Source organism: Aythya ferina, assembly GCF_964211825.1.
Source record: "Aythya ferina genome assembly, chromosome: 4".
NCBI lineage: Eukaryota > Metazoa > Chordata > Aves > Anseriformes > Anatidae > Aythya > Aythya ferina.
Genome location: NC_140300.1, coordinates 7,223,291 through 7,240,354, shown reverse-complemented (window position 1 = coordinate 7,240,354; position 17,064 = coordinate 7,223,291). Strand labels below are relative to the sequence as shown.

The window sequence follows — 17,064 nt, the reverse complement described above, 5'->3', positions numbered from 1 at the left end:
CAGTTATATTCTCAGGTTAAAAAAGTGCATTGTTCCCCTGTGCTTGATAATATGACCACCTAAAAACCTCTTGCCTATGTAACTCATCTGTATAAGTAATTTGGTATCTGATGCCACCACATTTATTATCTTGTCTACATATTTTTCCGTACAGCTCGGAATGGAAAGACGACACAAGTTAAAAATAACATCTTCATACGTCTCCCCACACTTATTTGTGCTGTATGCATCCCCTTAATGAGCAGCACTGGGTTTTACACCAAATTAAAACAAAAACGTTTTCATCTACTTCTTTAAAAAAAAAAAAAAAAAGACCTGGATATGCTATGCAGACAATAAACCACCCGTTTGTTAATAACTAACTGATCTGTTAGCTTTCCCTAGCTTAAGCTTCATCAAAAAACAGTTTTATTTATTTTTAAAATAAGCATATGGGCAGCATTTTAGGTCAATGAGCTAGTGAGAGAATCCCAACTGAACGCATTTATCAATGAGGTGTTAGTATGGCAATCCTCAGCCAGGAGCAGAAAAGACCGTAGTTGCTGCTGAGGCAGAAAAAAATCCCTTGCAAGCAAGAAGAATTCCTACATTCCTGTTGCAAATTCAAACTAAAAAGGTTCTATTTGGTACAGAAATGCTAATTAGACTTGTGTTTGCCAGAAGAAGTCAAAGCTTGGCAGTCATCTCCATTAAATAGACAGTATGTATCCAGAAAACAGAGGAGAACATTTTTAATTAAAAGATTTCCTTTCAGAACTACAATCACATTTAAATTGCACCAATAAACAGATTTTTCTTCTCTGCTGACTAAATAGAAAGTTAGGGAACAATCTCAAAAAGGCATTAAGCAGTCCATCTGCAGGGAAAGAAACAGCTCATGCAGTTGATAACAAGTAGTTAAGCCTTAATCATGCAGATTGATAGAAGGGAATAATAAGATACAATCGCGCAATAAACCTTCAAAAAACCTGCACATGCTCTTGTGACCCATGTTTTGGGGTTTTGCTTTCTTTTTTGTATTTTTAATCTGATCACAATTCCCTGTTGTGGTTGTGCCTACTCTTCATGCTTCTCCAGTGTATTTCATTAGCTTGGACTAAGGAAATGGAAGAAATGGTATCAAGAGCATTTGACTTCATCAGAAACAGCACAGCTCTTCCACACCGGTCAGTACCACACTCTTTGGAGAACTCCTTGTGTCCCACATCGTGTACAGATGAATACATCCACCCATCCTCCTGTGCTCTGCTCCATTTACATACATATAGCTTTTAAAACATCACTGCTTTTTAAGTTGCAAGTGCCTACAGGGAGGGAGGCTACCAGCCCTATGATTCCGCACAGAACTCCAATAATTAAGGTATAAAACATTATGAAGAACGAGGAGTCCTTTACTCTGATTATTACTACCTATACCCCTGGCCAACATAAAAGCTACAGCACTACGCTGCATTTCTATTTTCTTTTCCTTTGTAAGAACATCCCAAGCATGTACGTGCACGTCCCCTTCTTTGAGTACATCTTGGGCTCCAATCACCGCTAGCAGGAGACGGTCGGGGTTCAGCTCTGAGCTTCTCACTCCTGGTTTCTCTGCTGAGCAGTGCCCTATTTTCAGGAGGCTCCAGCACCTACCCTTACAGAAGGGACAGCCTGCAGCAAACACTCAGTAGTTACTGGATATCAAACGGCCACCACTGGAAGCATCTACTGAAGCTTTTTTCCACAGAGGGGGTGTTTAGAATTGAGCTTACATCAGCTGGAGGACAAACCTGCAGGAAGCCAGGCTCCACGAGTTCAAGAAGTCATTGAGTAACTGCCTTGGGATGGAAAATAATCACCAATTTCAACACCAGTTTCAGGCTTCAAAATTAAGTGGCACATGAAAGTGGGCTCGCTTTCATGAATTCACATGGCTGTACTAGAAAGTGGTTCACAAAAATACAGCGAACATTATAAGAAGAATAATAGCTGTGAAGTGAAAGGGTGCATACAAAAGGTAGTTGGATAATTTGTTTTTAACCGCTGGCTATTTTCACTTCACGTAAATTTGAAATTAAAACCAGCTGGTTATACGTCTGTAACAAAGTTGTGAACCAAGTGAGAAACTAGTAACCACATATTCAAGCGTGGACTACTTTTTATTTAAACCTAAATAAGATTTGTAACGTTAATCTATACTGAATTAGAATTAAGTAGTAAATTGGAAATAAAACAGTAGTTACACATACTTAGAGGAATTAAGTACATACAAAAAAGCAGTCGTGCTAAGAATAACGAAAGCCTATCAAACCTGCTCCTCTTCTGCAGGACTTGTGCAACAGCTAACATGCTCTAGTATTTGAGCAAAATTCCTCGACTCCAGAAGACCTTAAGCAAACTTTATTCACCTTAGTATGAACTAACTGCATCTCAGTAGTCAGAGTTCAACAGCAATCACTCCATCCAAGAGGTTTGTTTTATTGACACAAAAGTGACCTCCTCAAACATGGCAATGCAGGAGCTCCCCTGGGACATCTTTAGAAAGCTCTGACTTTCTATTTAAAGATCAGCACAGATGCAGAAATCCTCATCTATTTTTTAGAATGGGTATTTTTTTTATCCTCATAAAAGTGAAGCATCTTTACATTGTAACCACACACTGAGCACATTAAAGCTTTATGATTAAATTACAAGTGATACATTAGTTCCACAGTCATAACTAAAAGATAGCAACGTTTGTTTCATAGCAAGTAAAATTCTGAACTTCCTACAATTTTTTTTTGAGAAGGCAGCAATGGTTTTCTGTCCAATATGTAAGACTGTTTTGATAAACTCATTCCCAAGTATAAAAACCAAACTCTTCAATAGTTTCAGATCTAGATTCACGGCTTCAAGTTTGCCAGGAAAACGACTCATACATTTCAGCACCAAGTATCTCAAAACATCAACTTTGAAGCTGTTCTTACGCCAAAACCAGATTTAAAAAAGAACAACATTTCCCTGGTAGCAATACAGCTTTTGCTCAAAGGCTCTGTAATGTTTATATGAGGATTTTAGTTTATTTAACACATTTTAAGATTTGGAGCACTCAGGTCAACGGTTATTTATCTCCACTGGCCTCCACTCCATGCATGAGATGAAGTCATTTATTTTATGCTATCTCCAGCCACAAGTCCAGAAAGCTGTCAGGAAAAATGTGTGATAAAGTCCCGTATAATTCACATGAACATTTATAGGTTTTGGATAAAAAAGAGAAGGGAAAAACATATGAACAATGGTCATTTCACAAGGCTCAAAACCAAATAGAAAGTACTAATTTAATAAACAATACTTTATGTTCTCATATTGCCCTACAAACTCTCTCTCAAAATAAGATAATTCACCTAAAGAGTTAGGCTTATGACAAGCTTGAAAAAAAAGACTTGATTCAGGTAGAAAAAGGTAGCATTTTGTAGAAAGGAAGTTTCACTTAGTGTAAAAAAGCCAACAACAGTTCTTAAATAGGCTATTTGTATAAGACAGGTGAATCATAATATCATATGATAATGTTTATACATTTTTTGAACATGCAAATTGCTTTTTTAATTGCTTGCTAGCATCAATGCAAAGTTGAAAACAGGCCAGGATGCCTCAAGCTATCAGGGGCTTGATGCCAAGCGTTAATAAGATTGACTACAGATACTACATGCATAAGAGCACCATTCTCATATTAATTTTTTGCTGATGCACTTAAGCATGCAGTAGTACAGTAAACATTCATTTAAACTATTTGTATATGAAATACATTAAACACTTGGATCACTCTAAAACAACAACTTTCAAAAAGCTGCGTTAATCTTTCCGTGACTGCTCACACACCGAACTACAAAGCCCCAGCTTGCAACCTAACCTCCCTTAGAATTTCGGATGCAGTTAGCTATGAAACAGATAGAAGTCAAATCATGAACAGTTACAAACAAAATGGTTGCATTAGTCTTCCAGATTTGCACACTAATTTGTTAGATTTTCCTCTGTGATGAGTACAGAACAAGTCCAGGGGTTACCTAGATGCCATAATTACTGTTGCACAATTTGGGAAGAAGGCAGATGCAAACAGCTACAAAGGCAGGCTAAAAAAATACTTGGGGAAAGAGGAGGTTAGTGTATTTCTGCAACAGGGAATCAGTGAAAACCATGTCAGCCATCAGAAGGAGGGGGACTAGAACAGGCCACAGTGATGCTGCCTACTTGGAAACGTGTGTGGAAAGAAAAAGTGAGTTTCAGAGATAAAGTGGGACAGCACAATAGGCTGTGATGGCAGTAACGTGAATTGATTATGGTCTCCATTCCTTTGTCCCTGTTCTCTCATCCGCAGTAAAACCCTGCTGGTTACAAGAACTGAACCTTCAAAGTACATTCAGACTATGTAAAAATGACACTGAGATAGAAGGGAGAAAAATAATAAACCATGCTATAGGTGGGAACAAAACAGCAACATCACAGTTAATGAAGTTCATTTAAAAACGAGGCAAATTAACATTAAGAGGCCTCCTTACTCTCTGCTCATAAAATAATGCTGTCTGAAGTTCATTAAGCTACTATTAAGTGTTATAATGCTACACATTAACATCACTACAGAAAAAATAAACACAGTAATTGATGGAATGTCCCACTCGAAAGCCAGCTGCAGAACTAGTTGTTTGAAAGAAGCAAGGCGACGGCCAAACCACAGACTCAGACAAGCCAGAAAAGTTTGTCTGCAAAGTAAACACGGTACTCCTTGCTGTACATAGCCAAGCCTTCACAGGAAAGCATCTTCTGTGACCTCTGTGTAGCACAGAGCTCTGAATCTTACCTGGTTGTTTTTGACAGGCCCCAGTAACTCACCCCGACTGATTATCGGTCTTTGGCACGAAGAGATGCTGCTACTTCTTCTGGCAAGTGGTTCTAAGAATTAGACCCTGTTCGAACCTTATGTCTTATTTCAAGTTTGATTTTTTTTTTTTTGACTTTCTGATTCCACATACTGTTTTTTTTTTTTCCCCCAAGCATTTTTTCACTAGATTAAGAAGCCCTGTGGATTATGACTTCTGCTCCTGTACCCAGAAATTCTCTCAACAAGCCAGTCCCAGACCTGCACCTCACATTTTCCAATCATCTCCCTCCAATTTTTCCAACAGCTTTACTACAACATAGTCACCGAAATGTACACATTCTGGTATTGACTGCTGCAGGGCCAAATAAGAAGTGTTTTATCTGCCTACTTTTTGCATCCTGTACTCCTGTCTCAGCAACTTCTGCAGCTCAGCAAACAGCTGCACTTTACCCAGCAGCACGCAGTAACAAGTGTCTACACCAGGGTACTGCAACAAAGCCTCCAGAGCTTTCAAGGTGCATCAGTGGGCAGGAAAAAGCCTCCGGTCACAGCTTTACTTTGACTGTTTTCTGTAGTAGGCTCTTGTGGTAGAGGAAAGAAGGCTAATCCTCTGCCAGGAGAGCATGAGCCCTGCAGCTTTCATCCAAGCAGGATCAGTCTGTACCAGCAGCTATGCATTTTCTGACAAATAATGAACTCCTGTCACTGGAACAGTAATAGGAGAAAGCGTGACATGTACAGTAACATCTACGTTTTTAAGGAAATGTCTGGCAGGAAGAATGTATGATGAGAAAAGTCTAACGTACCCAGACAATCTCCATTTGAGAACTCGATAAAATTTCAATTCAAGATCTTGAATGACAGTACATTGTGCTAGCCTCTCAGACTACGTATTTTGTACTTAGCTGCTAGATATATTTACAATTAACTAACCCATTTTGTCTAAAAGATCACTAAAAAAAACAGATACAACATCACAGCATCCTTCACATTGCTGGCTTTGAAGTGTCAAACGATTTGTAATGCGAAAGTTTGTTATTTCGGATCGATCTCGCCTCTTTCACATTTACATAATTCTAATTCCCACAGATGCTTGAGACAAACAGCAGATGTAAGGCTGTGCAGGAACTACAGCACTTTGAAATTCAGATGAACACACCCAAACACTCATTATATCAATCTGCTGAAAGTTGCCATGCCTACACTAAAAACATTTAAAAGAGCTTTTGAGTTGCTCATAGCCTAGTAGTTTAAGGTAACATCCTGGCCAGTTCAGTGACTCTTTACCAGGCAGTAGCCTCATACCTCCCTAGTGTGGAGTTGTAGGAGAGGAACACAATAACTGGCTTCAGACAAAGCCGTTTAATGGCTTTTGCCATTCTGCATTTAGAAATTCAGGTTGTCTGTGTTCTGCATGACAGTGAAGCAAATATTATGCGCAAGAATTATGCTGAGTTTTATTTACCTATTTAAAATGGAAGCATTATGCATATAAACTTGTTTTGATGAATTAATACATACTCATGAGTTTGCCTACAAGCCATTCCTGAACTACGTACCCTACAGATTTCTAAGGGTGCAGCCGTATCAACTTTTAACTTTAACATCACAGGGCCTCCTCCACTTAAACTCTGGTATTCCTAAACACTGCTGCAGCGGGAAATAGATATAAATCGCATCAGTATTACTGACATCCATCCGACTCCAGTAGAAAGTTTACTGATCCAATGTTTTTGAACTGTATTATGTCGCTTATTTGTTGTGACCATTTCTGACTTGAATTTCACTCTTACTTTACCTAACCATCTAAATTAAATGGGAACAGCCATTTCAGGCTTTTGGGGTGAAGACTGGTAGAAAATGCTGTTTGATACAGCTGTGTTTCTTCTTACCTGCATACATACTATCAGTCTATGGCAACACTCTGTTCTCCTCATTCAGAAAGTGGAAGGCAGCTTTAGCAGTGCAGGGAGGCCCAAGGGAGCAGAGATCAGCCTCCAGAAGAACAGACAGGTTACCTGCACACTGCTCCTGGTGTGCACATCTGCCTGCAGTTCACTGCCCACAGAACACCTTTATCCTGCTCGTGAACAAGAACCCCAGCTATGCATGGTCAAATATGCAACTGTCAGACCAGAGGTGCAGACAATTGGTTTCTTAAATATGAAACTTTAAAAACTCTGAAAGCTCTAAGTTCAACACCATCTGCTCTTTGTCAACAACCAGGAGGCAAGCTTCAAAGCCCTAAACAAACCTGAGCACCTATCACACTTTGACCAGAAAATTATTGTTGGACAGCATTCACTTTTGAGTGAATATTATACTTCCTTACTAAAAGAAGTGCATGGCATTGTACATATTTGCTTTCATTTTGTTTTTTAACTCAGCAGTAGGAAGATCAAGTTACTCAAGGAAAGGTTGATTTCATAAGTTGGAGCAAAACCTGATGCTGAAGCTGAGTAACATACACAAATCATTTAGCAGATCTCCAGCTGAGGCTTCAGAAGACGATTTCACAGTTTTGAGGAACTTTTTTAAAAATAAAGTGAGGAGAAAGTCCTTAGCTTTGGGGTGGGGGAAAGGAACAGTGATGTGGGATACTTCACGGAGAGATCAGGTACAAGAGCCATGCAACTTGACTTGGAAAATACAAATTTCTCTTATTCCAAAGGACATCAAAATAAGCTTTCATGACTTGCCTTAACCAAATTAGATGATGCAACACCTGAGTTTGCTGCAGGCATCTTTCCAAATATTCGGAATTGGTCAATCCATTCAAAGTTGTTTCTAAATAATTAAAAGCAAAGCTGTACCTATGCACAGAAAGGAGGAAAAACTGGACTACAATGAAGAGAGGGAAAAACAGAGGATAATCAGCTTTTTGATACAGTGAGTGCTGTCATTTATGCTTATCAAAATCTAATTTAAAAAAATATTTGCTAAACCAGTTTGAAAGATAACGTGTTTTCAGAATGACTTTCACGATATCTGCTCTGCTTTGATATTCTACGGGAGATAACAGTGACCAAAAATGTGTAAGTTCTGCTGGAGAAGGAACACACTGACAAAAAGAGACAGTGAAGATCTGAATCTCCACTTGAAGAAAATTGGCATCTCCTGTTGTTAATTAGTTTAACACTACTTTAAACATCAAGAAGCCTTTCTAATACAGGCCAACATTTACAACAGTCGTAAAACTTTTGAAGTCAGTGACATACTCAGCTTTTTTTCCAATAATTCTCAAAAGCAAAAAGCACACTGTGGTATTAATGCAAATGGGCAGTCAAGTGTCTTTGAAGGATCACGCACCTACTTCACTACTGATTTAAGACCACCAAAGTGCAAAACTGATTGGCTTGTAGAAACTATAAAGCAAGGTCATGTTAAACAGTTTTAAGCCATTAAAGAAGTTATTTCAAATTAAGTGCTCTCTTAAACATGCAACTGTGCAGTGTCACTGCTCCCCCAAGACACACACTCTGGGGTGCAGCAGCTTGTCCATCCATTGGCTTGAAGATTTTTGAATCGTTTGCTCCCTGACCTAATACAGATGCTTGGTTTAAATTTACACTTTCACAGAAAAAAAAAAAAAAAGTGACAAAAAATAAAATGTGACTATAAAACTTCCATAATATGTGTGTTAAGGCAAGGACATTTTTTCTAGTATAATAAACTAAGCAAAGACAGAAAGATTTATAGCACATGATAAGAGACTGGTAGCTTCACAATCTAGGTTTGTTTTCAATGGTATTGGCAAAATCACTACTGTTATTACATAATCAGTGAACATAAAGATGATTTTTTTCCACTACCCTACTGGAAAAGCAGCCAATTAAGAAGACAACCACTCCTAAGAACACAAAGCAAAAGGTTACATACCTAACTTAACCATAAAGCTTACGCTGCAAACAGCAACCAACTTCCTACTGGGACACCACGTTTCTAACACTAGATTTGCCTACTGAATAATGGCACAGAAATATGATAGCATTTAATGTAGCAGAACATGGAATAGCAAAGTAAGTTAATAGACAACCAGCTAGCTGAACATATGAATCTGCAAATGAAAATACGCATTTTTTATATTGGTGTTGCACCGCAAGGTCACAATGGAGTCAAAATAAGATCATTATAAAGTGTAACAAGCTGATACTGATGAGCTTCATTTATATGCACTAAAAAACCACCCTTAACATCTAGTTTGTATCTTCAAACCAAACCATTTTTCACATCATTAGTGAGCCAGAAGACATCAAGAAAAAACCTGCACTAGAATCCCTTCCCCCCAGTATTTACTTTGGCACAAGCGTGACATTTCTGTCCTTGACTGTCAGCTCTCTTATTTTGATTCTCAGATTTTGGTTTACTTTCCCAAGCAGCGTTACTGTTCCTTAAAGACATAGCTCACACCATGCATGTTAGCAGCTTATTTCTGTACTAACATATAACATTATACTTTATATATGCTGTACACCAAAACTTATTTCTACCTGGAACTAGTTAATGTTGGCATTTACACTTCCTTATAATTTTCACTGAGCACTCCTTTTCATAGCTGTTTGCTTCTTAGCTTACAACCACAACTCTTCAGTGCTTATCTTCCATGACAAGAATTCAAGAGTATGATTCTTATTAAGATACTTAATTTGGAAAGCAGACCAAAATTTGCCTTGGCCCATCAATAATTATTAATACTGGACACTCTGGTGCACAGCAAATCTCCACACAAACTGTCTGTTGCTATTTATTGGTAAATATACAACTGATTTTATAGTTTGCTATTGGCCACTGAGGCAGAATAACTTCTGAACTGTTTCCACCCATGAAGTACCCTGGCAGCTCTGCAGGTCTCTTAGCATTCAGAAGCCATGCAAGGAACTTAAATCACGCAGGCTGAGACTTGCTCCCGAGACTGGTCTAACAGCTACTGAGAGATGCTGCTTAATGTAGGATGCACGAACTGCAACTGAAAGGGGGAAGTTCTTTCCTTCAGCCTTTCAAATCAGTGGCAATGTTTTCAGCTATATGGCCTGCAATCACAAAAACAATCCCAGAATGGCCACGGTTGAAACTTGTGCAAGTTCTGTCCAATTCCTTTGCTCAAAGTAGGGTTGACCAGAAGGAATTACTCAGGACTATGCCCAAGCCAGTCTGGTTTTGAACATCTCCAAGGACAGAGAGACTCCACACCCCAGCACGTCTGCTGGGGAGCCCAGAACTAGATGCAGGACACCAGCTGGGTCTAACTGGTGTTAGAGAGGATGGAGCACACCCTGCACACCTGCTGACAATGCTCATCCCAATGCAACCCGAGTGCTCTTAACTCTTCTTTGCCACAAGGGTGCATGGCTTGGTTATATTCACTTGTCCACCAGCCTCGCCTCTCTTTTCCTTCCTTTTTTGGGAAGCTGCCTTCCAGTCAGTCAGCCCTCAGCACATTCTGGTGCACAGAGTTATTCTTTCCTTAGTGCAGGGCTCTTGCTTTCCTTTGCTGAACTTCACGAGGTTCCCATTTCCTTGTTTCTCCAGCCATCTGAGGTGCCTCTGAGGGCACCACAACCCTCTGCTGTATCAGTCACACACCCTGGTTTTTATCACCTGTGGGACTTTCTGAGGAGACTCTTCCATCACCTAGGTCATTAACAATGATGTTGAACAGGACTGGGCTACAACACTCATGACTGGCCTCCAGCTGGACTTTTTTCCCCTACTTCCACAAAAACAAGAGGTTTGTTCCTCCCCCCACTCCTTCTCCACAATCCTTTGATCCTAGCTATTTTGCTAAAAGAACCTACCCTTCTAACAGTTCAGGATTTGAGGAAACTCAAGTGCTGCTTCTCAGAACTTGCAAAAAAAAAGTCAAGCACAAAGCTGAACTTTCAAAAACAAACAAAAAGTTGCTCTTAATTATGTGGATTTTGTGGTCCCTTATCCAAGTTCCTGCTTAGGATACAGAACCTACTCAGTGGAAACAAGATTGTCTTAATATATATAAAAAAAAAAAAAAATCAGGTAACAGACGTAACCAGATTCACTACACAGAAACGCACTCCTGAAGCCTGCAGTGGTAGAGACATTTATCAAAATTACAGTTAAGACTACAGTAAACAGAAAGAGATTACTTTGGATGAAGGAAAAATACCATGATATTTTGTAATCTCCACAGCAGAGCTGCATTATTAAGCATCAGAGAGAGATTCAATGCTCATATCCTTCAGCAAGGGAGGAACAAAGAACAGGGAAGTTGTCTGTAACTAAACCCATAACACCACAAATTTTGTGCAACCATCAGGTCTCATTATCCTACTGCTGCAAATCCTACTGCTGTACATCACCCTGCAGTAAGAAAGAGTGAGTGCAATGTTAAAGCTGAAGGAAGCCTATCCTCAGTTAGCCAAAAAGTAAACTCAAATGTTGCCTAAAACACCTGGTTTTAGCAAGCTGGAAGAAATACGATCTCACTGCATTCAACATGTGTAACTGAATTGTTTTGTACTTTGATGTTATGCAAATATAAATACTTCAGCTTGGAGGCAGAAGTTAAATAAGCTTATTTAATACATTCAAAACAAAAACAAAAGCTCCTATTCAGCAGAGTGAGAAGTTACAAGGCTCCGCAAGTGCACGGCTTTGTACCACGGTCTTGTAGTGTATCACAATGGGCTTCCACGTGCATATCTAAACCAGAGCTGAGCATTACTTAGGCATAATAGAACTTACAGTAAAAGTGGAAAAATATTTCCATAGTGCTTTTTCAGCACAACTAGTAAGTATGACAGCATGATGATTCAGCAGGAGAGGAGCTCCTGCTCCAAACAGAGGGAGACATCTACCAAAAGCGAAAGAGCTGCTGACCATTCCTCTGCAATTACAGGATCCCTGAATAACTGTCCTGCCCTGTTTTATTGATTCATATGCATGGGTTATCTTTAGTGAGGCACAGCAAACTCTTCAGTGAGTATAAGCAAGATTATTTCCTACCAACAGTCTGTAATCCATTTTTTCCCCCTCTTCCTTGTGCTCAACATCTACCTTATGCTTCCTAATCGAAATTTACTAACATCACTGCAGTTTGAACAGAATCAGACCGGTGAGGCAGCCAAAGAACAAAAGGAACATGCGACAGAAAATGGTCTTTGTGTAAGACAAAGAACAGATCCTTACGCTGTGATTTGACACCAGGAACTACAATCTCTTCAAGTTTCTCTGAGCTAGATGAGGTGTTCAGCTATGTCACCTAAGAAAGGTACATAACTCAAAATACCGCTATTGCAACTCTATCACCACAAAAGCTGGATTTTAACCAGATGAGGTGCACACCTTCTGGAATCAGGAACATCAGAAGAACTTAAGCTGCAAGAATCACTAAGGATCAAATAGCGAATGCTACATAAAAAATTAAAACGTCTCTAACTAAACAGTAAGTTGTTAAAAAACAACAACACAACAGTTTTAACATCATTGTGGCTGTCAGAAGACAACAGCATGGATTCATCACTGCATGAAGAAGCTACATCAAGGCAAACATACTCCAAACTATTATCGAACAACATATTTCAAATACTGCAGAGGCATTTATGGGATAAAAGCAGCACCAACTAGCTACTAAATGAAAAGGGCAATGATAACCACAAAATTCTAGATGCTGAAATAAACTCAACAGCATAGATGTAAGACATACTGGCTACTAATAAATCCAAGTTATATCAAGATTTATTTTCCGAAGTGTAAGTCAGCTTTCCTCTCAATGTATTAAATAGTAGGATGATACAATAAAACAGTTGTTCCTCCAACCAGCATATGTCATCCTACTCAATCTGCTCACCTACACAAGTCATCTGAATGTAGCTAGACAGATGGGAAGCTCCACCAACTGCTTAGTCAGCAGCCTAAAGGACTTGAACAAGAAATTCACCGTGACATTTGAGAAGAATTTTAAGATTTTAAAGGGCAAGGAGTTTGTCTAGAAGCATTTCATTTGTGACTAAAAGTTATGGCTTCAATTTTGGCTTATTAAACACAAAAGTACAATTTCTGTGAAGGAGAACACACGCAGGCCTAAATAGACCAACATTAATGATAAAGGCATTCTTATATGTAAAAAAGCTGCTATAGAACTAAAGTAGCTCGTTTCTATTAGCTAGTTTCACCTTCACCACCATTTTGTTTTTCTTAAGTTAGTGCACATTGCTACCAACCTCAATACCACTTTGTCTTGCTAGCTTTACAGCCGTGTTGTAGTAGCCACAGCGTAAAAGATGTTCCACCATCATACGATCCATACGTTTCTTCTTCCACATGTTTGCAGCTGCTGGCTGGTCACTACTATGTTCTTTCAGATGCTCAATCCTACGTTTGCAGAGTTTTGCACTCTCATCTTCGGCCTGGATTGACTCAACTGCCTAAAAAGAAATAATTAAACAGGAATAAATCAGAGATTTTTTTCATTTGCTTTTAAATTAAAAAAAAAAAAAATCAGTAGGGGTTATTTGAAAGCATTCTTTATGTACTACACAGTTACTACCAACAGTGTTTGTCATTTAGGAAGACAGTTCCCATGCTAAAATGAGGTTTCAGCATGACTGGCCCAGTTTTGAGACACTCTTGCATATTAATAACCAGCAGTTTTAGCATAACACAATTACTTATGAGCATATGCACTTCTAACCAATGTTTTTTTCTGATTAACATTCAAGCAGGCCTGAAAAAGGCAAGATGCCAACTACAGCAGAAACTGCTGGAATGCCCTGCAAAGACATCCATGGAGGTTCACCGTCGTCTTGTCCAAACAACTGGAACTCATGAATTTCCACCTCTAACCTATGCATGGCTTCTTCCTCAAGCAGCTGTCCTACTGAATTAGTTCTGCTGGGGAGTGACGCAGAGTAAACCACATTACTTCTAATACACTGGAGCCATTTAAATCAGTCCCTGTAATAATGAAAATTATATAAACATTTGGCCTTTTAGCACCTTTAATTCAAAGGTCTTGAGTAATTTTTCTAATCAGCTTTGTTAAACCTGTACTGTTTTACTTACCTCTACCACTCTGAAACATGGATCTACTGTTACTTGCTTTGGAAAAATAAATTTATCTGGAGGAAAAACAGTTGGACTCTTATTTATTGAGAATAGTTTCAGTTGGAAGGCACCTATTCTTCTAACTTTTTGTATTTAAAATCTACATACTGGCATACCTAGTGCAAAACACATCCAACAATATTCCCATAACTTTGTTTGATTAAGAAAAAAAAATACTGTGGTCATACTTGTTCTCCTTTAAGGTTAAAGTTACATGGTTGATTAGTTATGCTGCAAATTTTACCAGGCAATTTCATTACAGCCGTATTTGTAATTTAAAGCTAGCTGACTCCGTACACAGCACGTGAGAGCTGGGAGCCACGTCTGACAACACAAGGCAAGCACGCTCGCAGTACTTCTATGCCTCTAAGGTAAAAGCACACCAGAAGATAAAGGTTTACTGCCTTTCCCATCTGTGATAGATCACCAGCAGTGCAGCTTCATGTTGGGTTACCTGACTCACGGCAACTTTAAACTTGTGTTTGAGTACCTGCGTGGCTACGTCAATGGAAAAGAGGTAGGTTTGTCAATTAGGCAGACTAAAAAAAGTGGGTATTTTGGCAGCCCACACTGCACTCCATGCTGGCGTGGCTCCCTTCTCAGTACTCAAGCTATTCAGGCTACGGCATCATCCTTGGATAACACCTGCAGCCCCAGAAGTACAGGCTGGTTCTAATTGCTTTTATCATGTACTTTCATTTACAGACTTCTTATGGAAGAGTTAATATTTGAAAAGCAAGCTGAAATAAAAACCTGTGCAAGAAAATCCTGCCAAGCATTTGCCCCCATTAAGCCTGCCTCTGATCTGGCCCGTCACATAAAATTCAACATCTAACCCCCTAATCGCTGTACAAGATGTTTTACTGTAATTCATATACATTTCTGTAGGCTGAGTTATTTTTATTACTAAATTTAGCTTTATTTTGTAACATATGGTTTGGAGATCAGTATTTTGTTTAAGTTATAAACCGAGTCTTTTCCTCTTCAGCAAGCAAACACTAACTCGGGCCAAAACACACTCTCACTTTTATCTCTACAGCGTTATCAGATGTGAAGACAACCACAAGAATTATTCTGAACACAAAAAGGAGAATTCAAGGCAACCAAGCACAAAGGCTGAACCCCTTCTCATTCCAAAGGGTTCTCTTTATATGGTTTTCTACCTGTATTTATATTCCTCCCCTCTTTGTCCCTTTAATGCACTCAGAAAGGGTACAGATCCTCTTCAAAATCCTCTGCAGCAAGTCTATGTGGAATTGCCCTGCTGGACATTAATAGAACTTGAGGGAACAAGCCTATTAAAAAGGATACAGAAGGGAAAACACAAAGGCCTAGGTCTCCTCAGGATCATTTGCAGAACCCAAGAAACCTGCTGTGCTGAAAAGCTCTAAGGGAGAGCAAGGTGTTAAATAAAGGGCTCATCTGCGTCTACTGCAGTCATCTCAGCAGTTCCTCAGATCCCTGCCTAAACACAGGAGGAAACAGAAATCCCACTTGGGTCCAGACACTAAAGAAAACAATGATTTTGCTCTGGACAGATTACAGAGAAGACGGAGTGAAAAATTTGGAGCAGAGGCAAGACCTTTGTATTTCAGAATTTTTTTTACTATTAAACAGATTTATTTATTTTTTTGCCCATTGTCCTTTCTGAGAAGATACGAGATTCCCCACAGTCTTTCAGACAGTCAAAAACAAGTGAGCAATTACACTAAAATGAGGCTTTACACCCAAAACATCCAACAATGTCTTCAGACACACCTCTGCAGTCAGCAAAGATTTAACAAGTAAATAACTTACTCCTCCACATCATTACTATACACCTACAAGTAAAATCTAACACCTCAGAAACAGCAGTAATTTCTTTTTGTAAGTAACAGACAAGTGGGAAAAAAACACTTCTGAGTCTCACAACCCAAAGATGAAAACAGCGATTAGATTTATGAAGTCTTTCGCAGACCAAGTTTTCAGTGCCTAAGTAACCTGTTCAAGCAGAAAACCCCCAAATCAACATACATGACAGCGTTTTTATGTCACAAACCTCCAAGGTATTTTGACGCTTCACTTAATAGTCTCAAGATTTATATCTGTTGGTTATTTCATTTAAGTTTTAATGAAATGGCTCTGCTACCACTTGTTTTGTCTATTTATTTTTGGAGAAGCACTACTCGAACGCCTGGCAAGAGAGCTATTTTCATTCTTCTGCAAGATTTATTTCAAGTAAGTTTTCTGATGAATCTCAGCATGAATAGTATTCCCATCAAAAATAGGGATGTCCTATACTATATTTTATTTTTAACTCATTCTTAGAAAGATGCTTTAAAGCCACGGAAGCTCAGATGCATTTCAGACAAGCGTTCCAAGCTTAACCGCTCATTAAATTTGCTAAAATTTGAAACCTTGCTAAAATTTGAAATGCTTTTAATATTACCTAGGAACCTTCCAATTTGCAAGTTAACTGTCTACAAAAAGTGCTCAAGTAACAAATCCAGAACAACTTGCACTTTTTTGCACAGAGAACCCTCAGCATCAAATACAATTATCTCCACTGAGGTTTACGTGTTTTCCAGACTTATCTTCTACCTTGTTCTCCTCAAGCAAGGAACTAAAGCAACCACACAAACATTCCCATTAAATGAGCAGGAATTGATATATATCTATTTATTTTGCTGCCATTTCTTTTCTGGGGAGAGAGAAATTCATTTTCAGGACTGCAAACACATCAATTTTACCTCTCAGGGTTGTTTTTTTTTTTTCCCTCTTATTCAGTCATGAACACTTAAGACATTTCATAAGCACAGCGAAGCAAGATTCAGCACGTTCTGATGTTCTGCCTTGCATTTTAAGGCCTTTGTTTACACTGCCATTAATACCTATACCTTGAAAAGAGAATCTAAGCAAACAGCACTGCAGAAAAACACTTCTATTAACTAGACAAAACGATAATGAGGTAAAAGACCACTTACCTTTCGTTTGAGAACACTGAGTTTTTCAACTACTCCATCCAGGAGACTAACAACTGAGTCCACGGCAGGACAACTGCTCAGTGTCTTCTCCAGCTCTGCCACCACCATCGTAACGTGACTTGTCTCTCGATCGATGTTTTTCTGGGCGGCTCGAAACCGTTTGTTCAGTGTTTCATATGGCACCTG

General features: G+C 39.0%; 1 protein-coding gene across 2 annotated transcripts in view; it reads right to left on the bottom strand.

The window, feature by feature from the left end:
- Positions 1–17,064, bottom strand: part of MAEA (macrophage erythroblast attacher, E3 ubiquitin ligase) — a 49,754-nt gene that overhangs the window by 17,063 nt on the left and 15,627 nt on the right. The window contains exons 2-3 of one of the 2 annotated variants that reach the window (XM_084518828.1): positions 16,879–17,061; positions 13,029–13,236 (exon numbers count right to left, since the gene is read on the bottom strand). In XM_084518828.1, the coding sequence (XP_084374954.1) occupies positions 13,029–13,236; positions 16,879–17,061 (391 nt within the window). The remainder of the gene's footprint in view (positions 1–13,028; positions 13,237–16,878; positions 17,062–17,064) is intronic. The other variant, XM_084518827.1, reaches the window with a different exon arrangement.